This window comes from Rhinoraja longicauda, chromosome 15 (genome assembly GCF_053455715.1).
Source record: "Rhinoraja longicauda isolate Sanriku21f chromosome 15, sRhiLon1.1, whole genome shotgun sequence".
In the NCBI taxonomy this organism is placed as follows: domain Eukaryota; kingdom Metazoa; phylum Chordata; class Chondrichthyes; order Rajiformes; family Arhynchobatidae; genus Rhinoraja; species Rhinoraja longicauda.
In genome coordinates this window covers 30,042,248-30,054,745 of record NC_135967.1, presented here as the reverse complement: position 1 = coordinate 30,054,745, position 12,498 = coordinate 30,042,248, and the positions used below count along the sequence as shown (strand labels likewise).

At 45.4% G+C, this 12,498-nt stretch overlaps 1 protein-coding gene across 1 annotated transcript in view; it reads left to right on the top strand.

The window, feature by feature from the left end:
* The window catches only part of srpx2 (sushi-repeat containing protein X-linked 2), a 46,726-nt gene that overhangs the window by 11,682 nt on the left and 22,546 nt on the right, over positions 1–12,498 (top strand). The window contains exon 3 of the mRNA XM_078411980.1: positions 11,848–11,931. Within this exon, the coding sequence (XP_078268106.1) occupies positions 11,848–11,931 (84 nt within the window). The remainder of the gene's footprint in view (positions 1–11,847; positions 11,932–12,498) is intronic.

Sequence of the window (12,498 nt, the reverse complement as noted above, 5' to 3'; positions counted from 1 at the left end):
GTGTGCACTACAAGCATTCTTATTTCTATTATGTATCAATGTAAAGTAAAAATATTTACCACATACAAGATATGGTAATGTGAAATTGCATCACAAGCATCCAGTCACCCACTATTACCTCATCCATGCTAAATGCCGTTTACCTAACACTGCAGGTTTGCTAACTAAACTTGGGCTGGTTGAAAAAGATTGGTAATTTGTTAGATTTAATTTATGAGTTTTATAACTGAAATATTCAGTCCTTTGGATTAGGCATACGGTTCTGTTATTCATTCCAGAACTTCTCTTCTCACAGTGTCTTTTTAGTTAAACTGAAGGATTTAAATTTGAGGGTTTTATATGGAACATGGCAGTCTTTAAAAAGTTATTTTGGAAATGTTTTTAGTGTGGTGTCCTTTATTTTGGCATATTTCCATAAAGTTGTTATGATGCTTAATGCCAGGGCATGAATAACCTGTGGTAAATGGAGTGTTTGGGGTTGCAGTGGCAGTTTAATAAGTGCAGCTTGCAGAATGTTCTATCACAAACTGAAAGCAACATGATTATTGTCAGATTACCAGATCCTTCTGCATGATTTTCTGCCTGTGGTCATGCATTAGGTTAGACAGTGAATTAGTTGATCTACTTTTAATTTGGCTGCAAAGCAGAGTAGACATGAATGGCCTGCAACAACATAATTGCAGCGTAACGGATCTTGCCTTGCAGAGGTGGGGGCCGAAAATAAAATTGTTGGATAACATTGAACTATGATAGTCCCTGAAAAATGGGCTCAGAGCAGTCTAATTTTTGGCACCTAGCATACACCTGGAAATCATGTGCACTTCCCCACTGCTATTAATTGCCAAGAGAGAATTAAATGTGGTTGGCTCACTTTGAATAGTAAATGTTTTTATCCACAAAACAAAAGCGTACTGTTGGATTTTGGAAATATTTCCGTTTCCATCTAAAATGGAAACAGAGGTACCAAACATACATGATTATCTTGCCAACTGCTGGTAAAGTGGACCATCTTCTGATCTGAGTTTGCAGTTCGAACAGTACCACTGACAGATTTCCATGAGGTTCATCTCATGGAAACATAGATGTTTCACAAGTTATTCCTTGATGAGGTGTGAAGGGAATCACCGTAGATCTGAAATTCAACTGGACCACTCAGCTCTGTTTTTGTATTCACAATATCTGTTCATATCCTGTGAAAAAATAACTCCCTTCCTGCCTCTCAGTCTTCCCATGTCTACAGATATGTCAGAAGAGTATTGGAATACTTTTCATTTGTCTAAAGTGCACCAGCCACAACACTCAAGGAACCTGAATGCTGACCTTTGCCATCCAAACATCTCTCATTTTCCTTACCCCCTTTGCTGGTGGCAAAGTTTTCACTCCATACTTAATTTCTCCATTCTTCACTTTTCACTCCACACTTAATATTTTTTTTAATTCCATCTGATTTCTTGCAAGGTGTTCACTCAATCCTCAACATCTTTTGTTTGCACATCTGCATTGTTCAAAGAGATTTTTCAGCAAGTTCTTGTGATATTTCTAATTGTTGCAGAAGACAATACTCTGTATGCAGTCCAACCAATGTTTTATACGATACAATATGACTTTCTGACTCTTATACTCAATGTCTTCTCCGATGAAGGCAACCATACTATGAAGTATAAATACTCGGAAGAGGGTCTCAACCCAAAATGTCACTTATTCCTTTTCTCCAGAGATGCTGTCTGACTAGTTGAGTTATTCCAGCTTTTTGTGTCTATCTTCATACTATACTCCTTCTCTACCACTCTATTAACTTGTGTTGCAACTTTCAGGAAACTGTAGACTTGGACCCCAAGATCCCTTTGCACATCAATGCTGTTAAGTGTTCTGTTATCAACCATATATTTTCCCTTTACATTTGATTTTGCAAAGTGCAACTTCCTATACTTGCCCAGGTTAAACTTAATTTGCCATTTCTCTGCCTATATTTGCAATTGATCTATGTGCTATTATGTCCGTGTTCGATTCCGTATTAGAAATCTATCAATGGAGTGCAGTTGCCTGATAAAGGGGTATTAATGACGACTGACAAAGGTCATGAATAGCTGAAATATGTAGTTACAGCCATAGTTCCAAGTGGACTCGTTTATTTTTAACTAGAAGATAAGGATATTTATTCTACATATTAGATTTTGTGATGTTCTTTCCATTGGCAATAGCACAATTAAAATTTATGCAGAATGCGTCAATTAAATCAGTGCTCATAATGTATTTTTTAATATAGTTTTCCATGAAAGTGCACCTTCCATAACATGGTTTCACTCATTACAGCTGGAAAAGTACTTGAGGTAAAGTTTTTCAACATTTTTGCCCAAGGGAGAAGGGTGGCTGGCTGTGTGACTGTAAAAACACTTGATAAAGAACTCTTAAAAGCGAGGTCATTAAATAAGAATTCAGACATAGTTCTTTCATTATTGCTTATAATGATGTATTTCGCTCTGAGAGAGAATATCATGTAAAATTCCAACACGTGCACTGGTTGAAGTGAACCCAAAGACACAATAAAAGCTCTGATCCTGGAATTAAAGAGGGTGGGCTATAACTAGTGCACAGATAATTTTTGTTACAGTTTGCAACGTAAAATAACACGTGTATTAGGTCAATTCTGGTCAAGGGTTGTCTCGGAAACAGTTTTCCTACCAGTATGGAGTAGTCTGCTGTGAATTTCCAGTTTTGATTTCAGGGTTTAATCAGCGGAAGGGTGGACAAACTCTAGAGGTGTAAAGGAGACAAAAGGGTGACAGATAAGAAGAAAAGAGGAGTTAAATGTAAAGCCGTATGCAGGGATGGCGATAGTGGAAGGGGGCAGGGAAGTGGGGGGAAGGAGGGGGGAGAAGAGGAGAAGGGGGAACAGTATGACGGAACAAATGGTTGGAGGTACATTGTAAACCTGTCTCACTGGAAGGGCTGCTGGTGTCCTGGATGGTGGTGAGGGAGAAGGTGTAGGGACAGGTGTTACACTTGTCCCCACTACTTTTGTGTGGGGGGAAAGTACCTGAGGGGTGGGGATGGGGGGGGGGGGGGGGGGGAAGGTACGAGTGAACCAAGGCATTGTGGATGGGGTGGTTAGAAGAGCTGCATGTGAGCTTCACACCTGGAAGGGCTGCTGGGGTTCCGGGAGTATAGAGAAGACATATTATATGCTTGCCTTCATTGGTCAGAGAATTTGTGCAAGAGTCAGGAAGTCACGATTCCTCTTTACAAGTCTCTGGTTAGGCTGCATTTGGTGTATTGCATACAGAACTGGTCACCCTATAACAGGAAAGGATGTGGTGGTTTTGGAGAAGGTGGAGAAGAGATTTATCAGAATGCTGCATGGATTCGGGGGTAGTAGCTACAGCGATGGATAGTTTGGACAGATTTGGATTGTTTTCTCTGGAATGCTGGCCGTTGAGGGGGGGATGTGATAGAAGTATAAAATTATGAGAATAGATAGGGTAGACAGTCAGAATCTTTTTTTCCAGGGGGGACATGTTGAAGAATCAAAGATCTAGTTTCAAGGTGAAAGGAACAAAGTTTAAAGAAGATGTACAGGGAAAGTATTTTACACAGAGAGTGGTGGGTGCCTAGAACATGCTGCTGGTGGTGGTGGAGGCAGATATGATAATGGTGTTTAAGTGGATACATAGGTAATGGAGCAGTATGGATCATGTGCAAGCAGATGAAATTAGGCTATCTTGGCATCATGTTCAGCATAGACATTGTGGACCAAGAGACCTGGTCCTGTGCTGTACTTTTCTATGTTCAAAGTATGGATTTACTTTAATGTAGTCATTATTTGTACTTAAACCTCTCGTTCCGGGTAGAATTCTAGTAAATTTCTGCTGCACTCCTTCAAGGACAATATATTTTCGAAGGGCAGTGCTCAAAACTGCTCGCAATATCCCAGGTGTAGTCTATCCAGGCCTTTGTGCAGCCATTGCTATAAAGCCCATCTTTCCATCTGAGGGCAGTAACTCAACATTGGCAGCGAATCAATAGGAGATATTCCACCACTCAACATCTCACTGACCCATTGGATAAAGTCCCACACAGGAGACTAGTGGGCAAAATTAGAGCACATCGTATTGGGGGTAGGGTATTGACATGGATAGAAAATTGGTTGGCAGACAGGAAACAAAGAGTAGGGATTAAAGGGTCACTTTCCCTTTGGGATGGCAGGCAGTGATGAGTGGGGTGCCGCAAGGCTCGGTGCTGGGACTGCAGCTATTTACAATATACATTAATGATTTAGATGAAGGAATTAAAAGTAACATTAGCAAATTTGCAGATGACACAAAGCTGGGCTGCAGTGTGAACTGTGAAGAGGATGCTATGAGGATGCAGAGTGACTTGGACAGGTTGGGTGAGTGGGCAGATGCATGGCAGATGCAGTTTAATGTGGATAAATGTGAGGTTGTCCACTTTGGAGGCAAGAACAGGAAGGCAGATTATCATCTGAATGGTGTCAGGTTAGGAAAAGGGGAAGTACACCGAGACCTGGGTGTCCTAGTACATCAGTCACTGAAAGTAAGCCTACAGGTACAACAGGCAGTGAAGAAAGCTAATGGCATGTTGGCCTTCATAATGAGAGGAATTGAGTGTAGGAGCAAAGAGGTCCTTCTGCAGTTGTATAAGGCACTGGTGAGACCACACCTGGAGTATTGTGTGCAGTTTTGGTCTCCTAATTTGAGGAAGGACATTCTTGCTATTGAGGGAGTGCAGTGTAGGTTCACGAGGTTAATTCCCAGGATGGCGGGTCTGTCATATGATGAAAGAATGGAGCGGCTGGGCTTGTAGTCACTGGAATTTAGGATGAGGGGATCTTTTAGAAACATAAAATTCTTAAGGGATTGGACACGCTAGATGCAGGAAACATGTTCCTGATGTTGGGGGAGAGTCCAGAACCAGGGGCCACAGTTTAAGAATTAGGGTTAGGCCATTTAGAACTGAGATGAGGAAAAACCTTTTTACACAGAGAGTTGTGAATTTGTGGAATTCTCTGCCTCAGAAGGCAGTGGAGGCCGATTCACTGGATGCATTCAAAAGAGAGTTAGATAGCGCTCTTAAGGCTAGCGGAATCAAGGGGTATGGGGAGAAGGCAGGAACGGGGTATTGATTGTGGATGATCAGCCCTGATCACATTGAATGGCGGTGCTGGCTCAAATGGCCAAATGGCCTACTCCTGCACCTATTGTTGATGTATCTATGTATCTATAAATAAATCTATAAATAGATACATAGGCTACTATTATAGATTCAATTGGCTACTATTATCCCTGTCCCCAAAAAGCCTGCTGTCAGTAGTCTAAATGACTACAGACCAATAGCCCTTACATCGGTTGTTATGAAATGCTTTGAGAAACTTGTGGCACAACACTGTTGTGATATTGCTGGGACTACTTTGTGTATCCAAGAACTACTTTGTATGGCTGTGTATATAAGTGATGGGTGTGATTAGGCGGTCACTCTGGATGCAGGTGGCCACGGAATAAACAGCCTGGAAGTTGAGCTCCAGCAATGTAATCTTTTGTACACGTGTACTTGTGGTCCGTCCAGAGTCACTAAAGGTACAACAGGTACCGGACCACGAAGTACAACATGGTGGCAGCGGCTTGGTGTTTCGCCTAGGGAGGGAATGAAGCATGCCCGAGCAGAAAAGGTTAAAAAGAAGAAAAAAAAGAAGGAAAAAAAAAGCCCTGAAGGGAAACAAAACAAAAGAAAAGTTTCCAGCTCGGTACGGGACGTTTGGAGTGCATCCCGACAGGGCCAGTGTGAGTTGGTATAGTTACCTGCTCAGTAGTTGGCGCCGAGTTGCCGACGTGACGCTGCAAGCTGCTGGGGGAGGTGCGTGTAGTCCCACGTCGCGCCCCAGCACCTGTGTAGGCCCGAGATTAGAAGCCTGCGACTGCTTCGCGGGGGAGAGACCGGGAGACCCGACACACACGGAGATGTGCGGTGACCGGGGAAGACCGGGAGAGCCGACACACACGGAGATGTGCGGTGACCGGGGAAGACCGACACCCATGGAGGTGTGCGGCAACAGGGGAAGACCGGGAGACCCGACACACACGGAGGTGTGCGGTGACCGGGGAAGACCGACACCCATGGAGGTGTGCGGCAACCGGAGGAGACCGGGAGACCCGACACCCACGGAGGTGTGCGGTGACCGGGGAAGACCGACACCCATGGAGGTGTGCGGCGACCGGGAGAGCCCCGGAGGAGACCAACACCCACGGAGGTGTGCGGCGACCGGGAGAGCCCCGGGGGAGGCTGACACCCACGGAGGTGTGCGGCGACCGGGAGTCCCGACACCCACGGAGGTGTGCGGTGACCGGAAAGACCGGGAGACCCGACACCCACGGAGGTGTGCGGTGACCGGGGAAGACCGACACCCACGGAGGTGTGCGGCGACCGGTAAGACCGACACCCACGGAGGTGTGCGGCGACCGGGGGAGGCTGACACCCACGGAGGTGTGCGGCGACCGGGAGAGCCCTGGAGAAGACCGACACCCACGGAGGTGTGCGGCGACCGGAGGGGGTCGGCGACTGGAGGGACCGACCACCCGCAGAGGTACGGCGGCCGGTAAGGCCGAGGCACTAAATACTCACCCAGGCGCGTCGACCGTAGAGTCGGGATGGCCATGGGCCCGAGGCAGTGGCAGCGCGTTGGATTTGCGCGGCAGCTGCCGGGAGCACCTGTGGGCGGAGCTGGGGAGCACCTGTGGGCGGGGCCAGTGGCAGCGCGTTTGAAAAGTTGAGCGACAGCTGCCGGGGAACACCTGTTGGCGGGGCCAGAGCGCACTGCAGCGGAGGCGCGATCGCACCGCGATTACAGCAGTGTCAGCCCAGCAGTGGGAGCCCAGCAGTGCCAGCCCAGCAGTGGGAGCCCAGCAGTGGGAGCCCAGCAGTGCCAGCCCAGCAGTGCCAGCCCAGCAGTGCCAGCCCAGCAGTGCCAGCCCAGCAGTGGGAGCCCAGCAGTGCCAGCCCAGCAGTGGGAGCCCAGCAGTGGGAGCCCAGCAGTGCCAGCTCAGCAGTGCCAGCCCAGCAGTGGGAGCCCAGCAGTGCCAACCCAGCAGTGGGAGCCCAGCAGTGCCAACCCAGTAGTGGGAGCCCAGCAGTGCCAGCCCAGCAGTGGGAGCCCAGCAGTGCCAACCCAGCAGTGGGAGCCCAGCAGTGCCAACCCATCAGTGGGAGGCCAGCAGTGGCAGGCAAATCATGATGGTGGAGCATCTAGAGCCTACACTACGTTTGATCTTCACAGCACGTCTTCTTGAGGGGAAGATATGGAACAAAATTAATATTTTGTGTTTAATGACCTGTGTAGTGATCTGTGTAGTGAAAGCTTAATGTATTATATTTGATGCTTTTGTATAAATGTATATATCTGTGGAGTGACCACACGGAGTGAGTGACCACATGGAGTGAATGACCGCCCGGAGATGAGTGAAATTCCGCAGAGGAGTGACCACCATGATGGCGAAAGAAAAAAGCAATTGTGTTTAATTGTGTTTAGTTGTGTTATTGGTTTTGTTTGCAAAAAGCAATGGTGTTTTGGTTTTGTTTGTTAAATATATTTTAGCCCTCGAATGGTAAAGAAACCAATTTTATATAAGACAAGGGGGATGTTGTAATATATAAGACAAGGGGGATGTTGTGATATTGCTGGGACTACTTTGTGTATCCAAGAACTACTTTGTATGGCTGTGTATATAAGTGATGGGTGTGATTAGGCGGTCACTCTGGATGCAGGTGGCCACGGAATAAACAGCCTGGAAGTTGAGCTCCAGCAATGTAATCTTTTATACACATGTACTTGTGGTCCGTCCAGAGTCACTAAAGGTACAACAGGTACCGGACCACGAAGTACAACAAACACATCAAAGCCATCCTTCCCCCCAGCTTTGACCCTCATCAGTTTGCCTATTGAGCAAACTGATCTACAGAAGACGCTATCAATACAGCCCTCTACACTGCACTGAGCCACCTAGAGAGCCCGGGGACCTATGTAAGAATGCTTTTCATAGACTACAGCTCGGCATTCAATACGATCATCCCGGGCATACTAGTGGACAAGCTGTATAATAACCTGGGTTTTCCCCCATCCATCTGCCCCTGGATAAGAGACTTCCTCACGAACCGCCCACAATCTGTCAAGATCGGCCCCCACAGCTCCCCCACCATTACGCTCAGCACTGGCTCCCCGCAGGGCTGTGTGCTGAGCCCCCTCCTCTATGCTCTGTATACACACGACTGCACTCCTATCCACCCCTCCAATTCAATCATCAAATTTGCAGACGACACAACTGGTCGGTCTGATCACTGGAGGAGAGGAGACTGCATACAGAGACGAGGTCTGTGCTCTGTCCAAATGGTGCGAGGCAAACAACCTAGCACTGAATACGAGTAAGACAAAAGAAATGGTACTGGACCTTAGGAGACATAGAGCAGTTCCTACCCCACTTCTTATAAATAGGGAGGAAGTGGAGAGGGTCTCCACCTTCAAGTTCCTGGGAACCACCATCTCCCAGGACCTCTCCTGGACTGCAAATACTACAGCGGTAGTTAAAAAGTCACAGCAGAGACTGCACTTTTTAAGACTGCTCCGGAAAAACAAACTGAAGGAGAATCTGCTGGTGACCTTCTACCGCTCCACCATTGAGAAAATTATCAGCTGTCCACTGCCTTCTCTGAAAGACATTTCCAGCTCGCGTTGTCTAAACAGGGCCAGAAATATAATTAAGGACAGCACACACCCAGGATATGAACTGTTTGCTCTCCTGCCCTCTGGGAGGCGCTACAGGAGCCTAAGGGCCAGAACAAACCGACTTAAAAACAGTTTCTTTCCCTGGGCCATAAGAACTGTGAATGGAAATACTTGACTTGATGTGACTCTCACTTTCTTTGCACTTTAAAAAATATATATATATTTTAAATATACAGTATCTTAGGTGCAAAACTAATTTATTATTTATTAGTTTTTATTGTTTTTTATTGATATTGGTACTTATTGTGTTGGTTCCTATGTTTGTGCGATTGTTTTTGGAAGATTTGCACTGTCTCACTGTTTCAGATGTAGCACTTCTAATTTTGTTGTACTGTTCGTACAATGACAATAAAGGCATATTATTATTATTATCATTATTATTAATGTTGTATTGAATAGAGTAGCGTGGGTGAATTTCCAAAGTCTTTATTATGTGCTATCATACCTTCGTACTGATAGAGAAATGGGAGACTATTTGCTGATCTATATTGGAACATATCTAGATATCTGGTGTGGCGTTGCAGATGATGCTGGGTTCGGCAGTGACCACATCGACACTCACAGGAGGGTGAACTCGCGTGATATGTTTTATTTACAGTGACATGAAAGTCCAGGACTGCAAGGGGAGGCTGTCCTTCACTGTCAAAGCACATGTGCAGTGAACCTGGTGATCTCGGGCTTGACCCGGCAGCCCAGTCCTGGTCTCAAAGGAGGAGGTTGGCAATCTCAGGCTTCTCCAGGCAGTTCACCTTTGCCTTCAGAGGAGGCTCTGGTGGTCTCAGGCTTATCCTGACAGCTCAGAACAGCTTCAGGCTTGACGAGGCAGTGTTTGTGATCTCTGGGTTACTCTGGTGATTCAGTCTTTGTCTCTGTGTGTGGGCACAGTCCCACATTGTCCATGGGCAGGAAGAGGCACTAGGATATGAGACATCGCAGTCGTAGCCTCAGTAGAGGCGCTGGCTGTCTAGGCCAGTCTTGACCACCCAATGGTGTTGATGGTCTCGAGTTTGTTCCAGTGGCTCAGTCTTCCTCAAACCTGCGACAGGGATACACAGCCAACGGAATTGCCCCACTTTTTCTCCCTTTGTGTCTTCTGAGTTCCTTCCTCTTTCTTTCCTGATTCTTCTCTCACCTTCTCCTCTGGGAGGGATGCCTGGGTTTTATAAAGAGTAGGTTGATGGGGTTCAGGTGGACCAATCTGATTTCAACTAATTGGACCTAGCTGTTACCAGTGATGCTAAGGATTGGCCTCTCTTTGCCTGTCTGCCATTGATAAGGATCAGAGCGGCATCCGAGGGAGGGGGCGCTATCATATTGGGTTATAGATGTTAGGGAAGCCTGAGAATTTTTATTCGCTGCACAGTTAAATATTAAATATTTTAGCAACTGCTTGATTTTAATTCATCTACATAGCTAGAGCAGACGTTTTTCCATTGGGAACTGTGCCAAAAATTTCATGTAATGAAGATAGATTGAAAAGTTGTGTCTACAAAATACCTATCAGTTCTCAGGAGGGAACCTGGCAAAGTGCCTTCCTGGGTAAGTGTCTCAGTGCAGTCTCTGGGTCCCATGGTGTAATATGGAAAGCTTGGACAGAGAAGAATGAAACCTGCCTATGTTTAGCCTATCCAATAAAAGGCACTTAATCCAGAGCCAATTAATTGATTTAGATTTCTCACGGTCTGCAATGCCACCTGCTTAGTAAAGGCCACATTACTGTAGATGGAACTGATGGAATAAGTATACATTTGCCAGGAGTACTCTCTTATAAAATAGAAGTGCCAGGAGGGTTTGATTAGCAACAATCAGGTGGTGGAGGAAAGGGTGGAGTTTGAGACTGGAAGGTGGTAGATGGAGAACAAAAGGCTGCAGATTCTGGAATCTGATAAAGGAAGATAAAGAATGGAACGAAATAAGGAGAGGTGGTGGTAGAAAGGGATACGCGAGGGGTGAGTAGTGGTAGGGGAGAGTGGAGGTACACAGGGGAGTGTAAGGAAGATGGACAGATGGAATAAGCAGTGGCGTAGGGTAAGAAACGGTGATAGAGGGCTCAGGAAACATTGTGAGAAGAAGGCTGTATGTGGATAGAGGGAGAGAGAAAGGGACAGAGGTTATCTGCAATTAGTGAATTGCACTGAGTTGCAGACTATCCCAGTGGTATATGAGGTGCTGTTCCTCTGTGATGGGCCTTACCCTGGCAGTTGAAGAGGCTGAGAACTGACTGGACGATGTGGGAATGGGAGGCTGAGTTAAAATAACTGGCAAACGTGAGAACCAAATGATCATAGTGGATGGAGAGCGGGTTCTCAGCAAAGTAGTTGTCTAGTCTGCATTTGGTCTCATTGATTTAGAGGAGGCTAAATTGTGAGCATGAACACAACAAACAAGATTGGAGGTGAAGGTTAATCTCTGCCCCACCTGGATAATATGGATAGGTGGTGTTTCAAGTCGAGACACTGGCATTTGAAGAAGGGTTCAAACTCAAAATATCACCGATCCATGTATTTCAAAGATTGAGTCATACAGTGTGGAAACAGGTCCTTTGACCCAACTTGCCCACATCGACCAGCATGTTACATCTACACTAGTCCCACCTGCCTGCATTTGGCCCATATCCCTCTAAACCTGTCCTATCCATGTATCTGTCTAAATGTTTCTTAAACATTGTGATACTACCTGCCTCAACTACCTCCTCCAGCAGCTCGTTCCATACACCCACCACCTTCTGTGTGAAAAAGTTACCCCTCAGGTTCCTATTAAATCTTTCCCCGTTCACCTTAAACCTATATCCACTGGTTTTCAATTCCCCTACTGTGAGCAAGAGAATCTGTGCATCTACCAGATCTATTCCTCTCATGATTTTGTAGATGCTGACGGTTCTGCTTAGTTATTCCAGTATTTGTGTCCTAACATACTGTAAGGTATTACTGGACGAGTCCTGCCACAGTAGAATATTAATGAAAGTTGAAGTCATTCAACATGTTGAAGATTTGGGAATGGGAGCTACATGCGGAATAACATAAAAAGTTGTATCAATAACTTTGATTTTCTTTCTCCAGGATCTGGATATTCGTATGCTGAAAGCCATGATGTTGACGATACAGTAAAATATACTGAAAACAGTTATCACATGAATTATAAAGGTAAGCTCTTTTTCGGGACATTTATCTGTGATATCTACTCTGAATGCTTAATTATGGCAAGTTATTTTAATTCTACTCACCTTTATGTGGTTAATATAAATGAAAGCAAAATAGCAAAAAAAGAAAAACCATGTATGATTTTTGTTATGGGAATGTTGAAATTTGTGAAGAAAACTTAACTACAAATAGATAACTTATGTCTGCAATTTTCTCCTCTTCTCCTGATGCAGGTATTTCATTTTGAGGTTCCTTTAGCATGAACGACCCATCTCAATCACTCACAAATGAGCATCCCCAAACTAAATGCAGTTGTGTTCTGATTTGTAAACTATCTGGAGTAATTTTGCTATAACCTAATGTAGATATGTAAGGTCATAAGGAATAGTAGTAGAATTAGGACATTCGCCCCATAACATAACATAACATAACAACACTTTATTGTCACTCGGCACAACACCGAGCGAAATTTCAGCAGTCACACAAAATACAGCAAAAAGAAAAGAACACAGGACACCCGACCCCAACACAAACATCCATCACAGTGACTCCAAACACCCCCTCACTGTG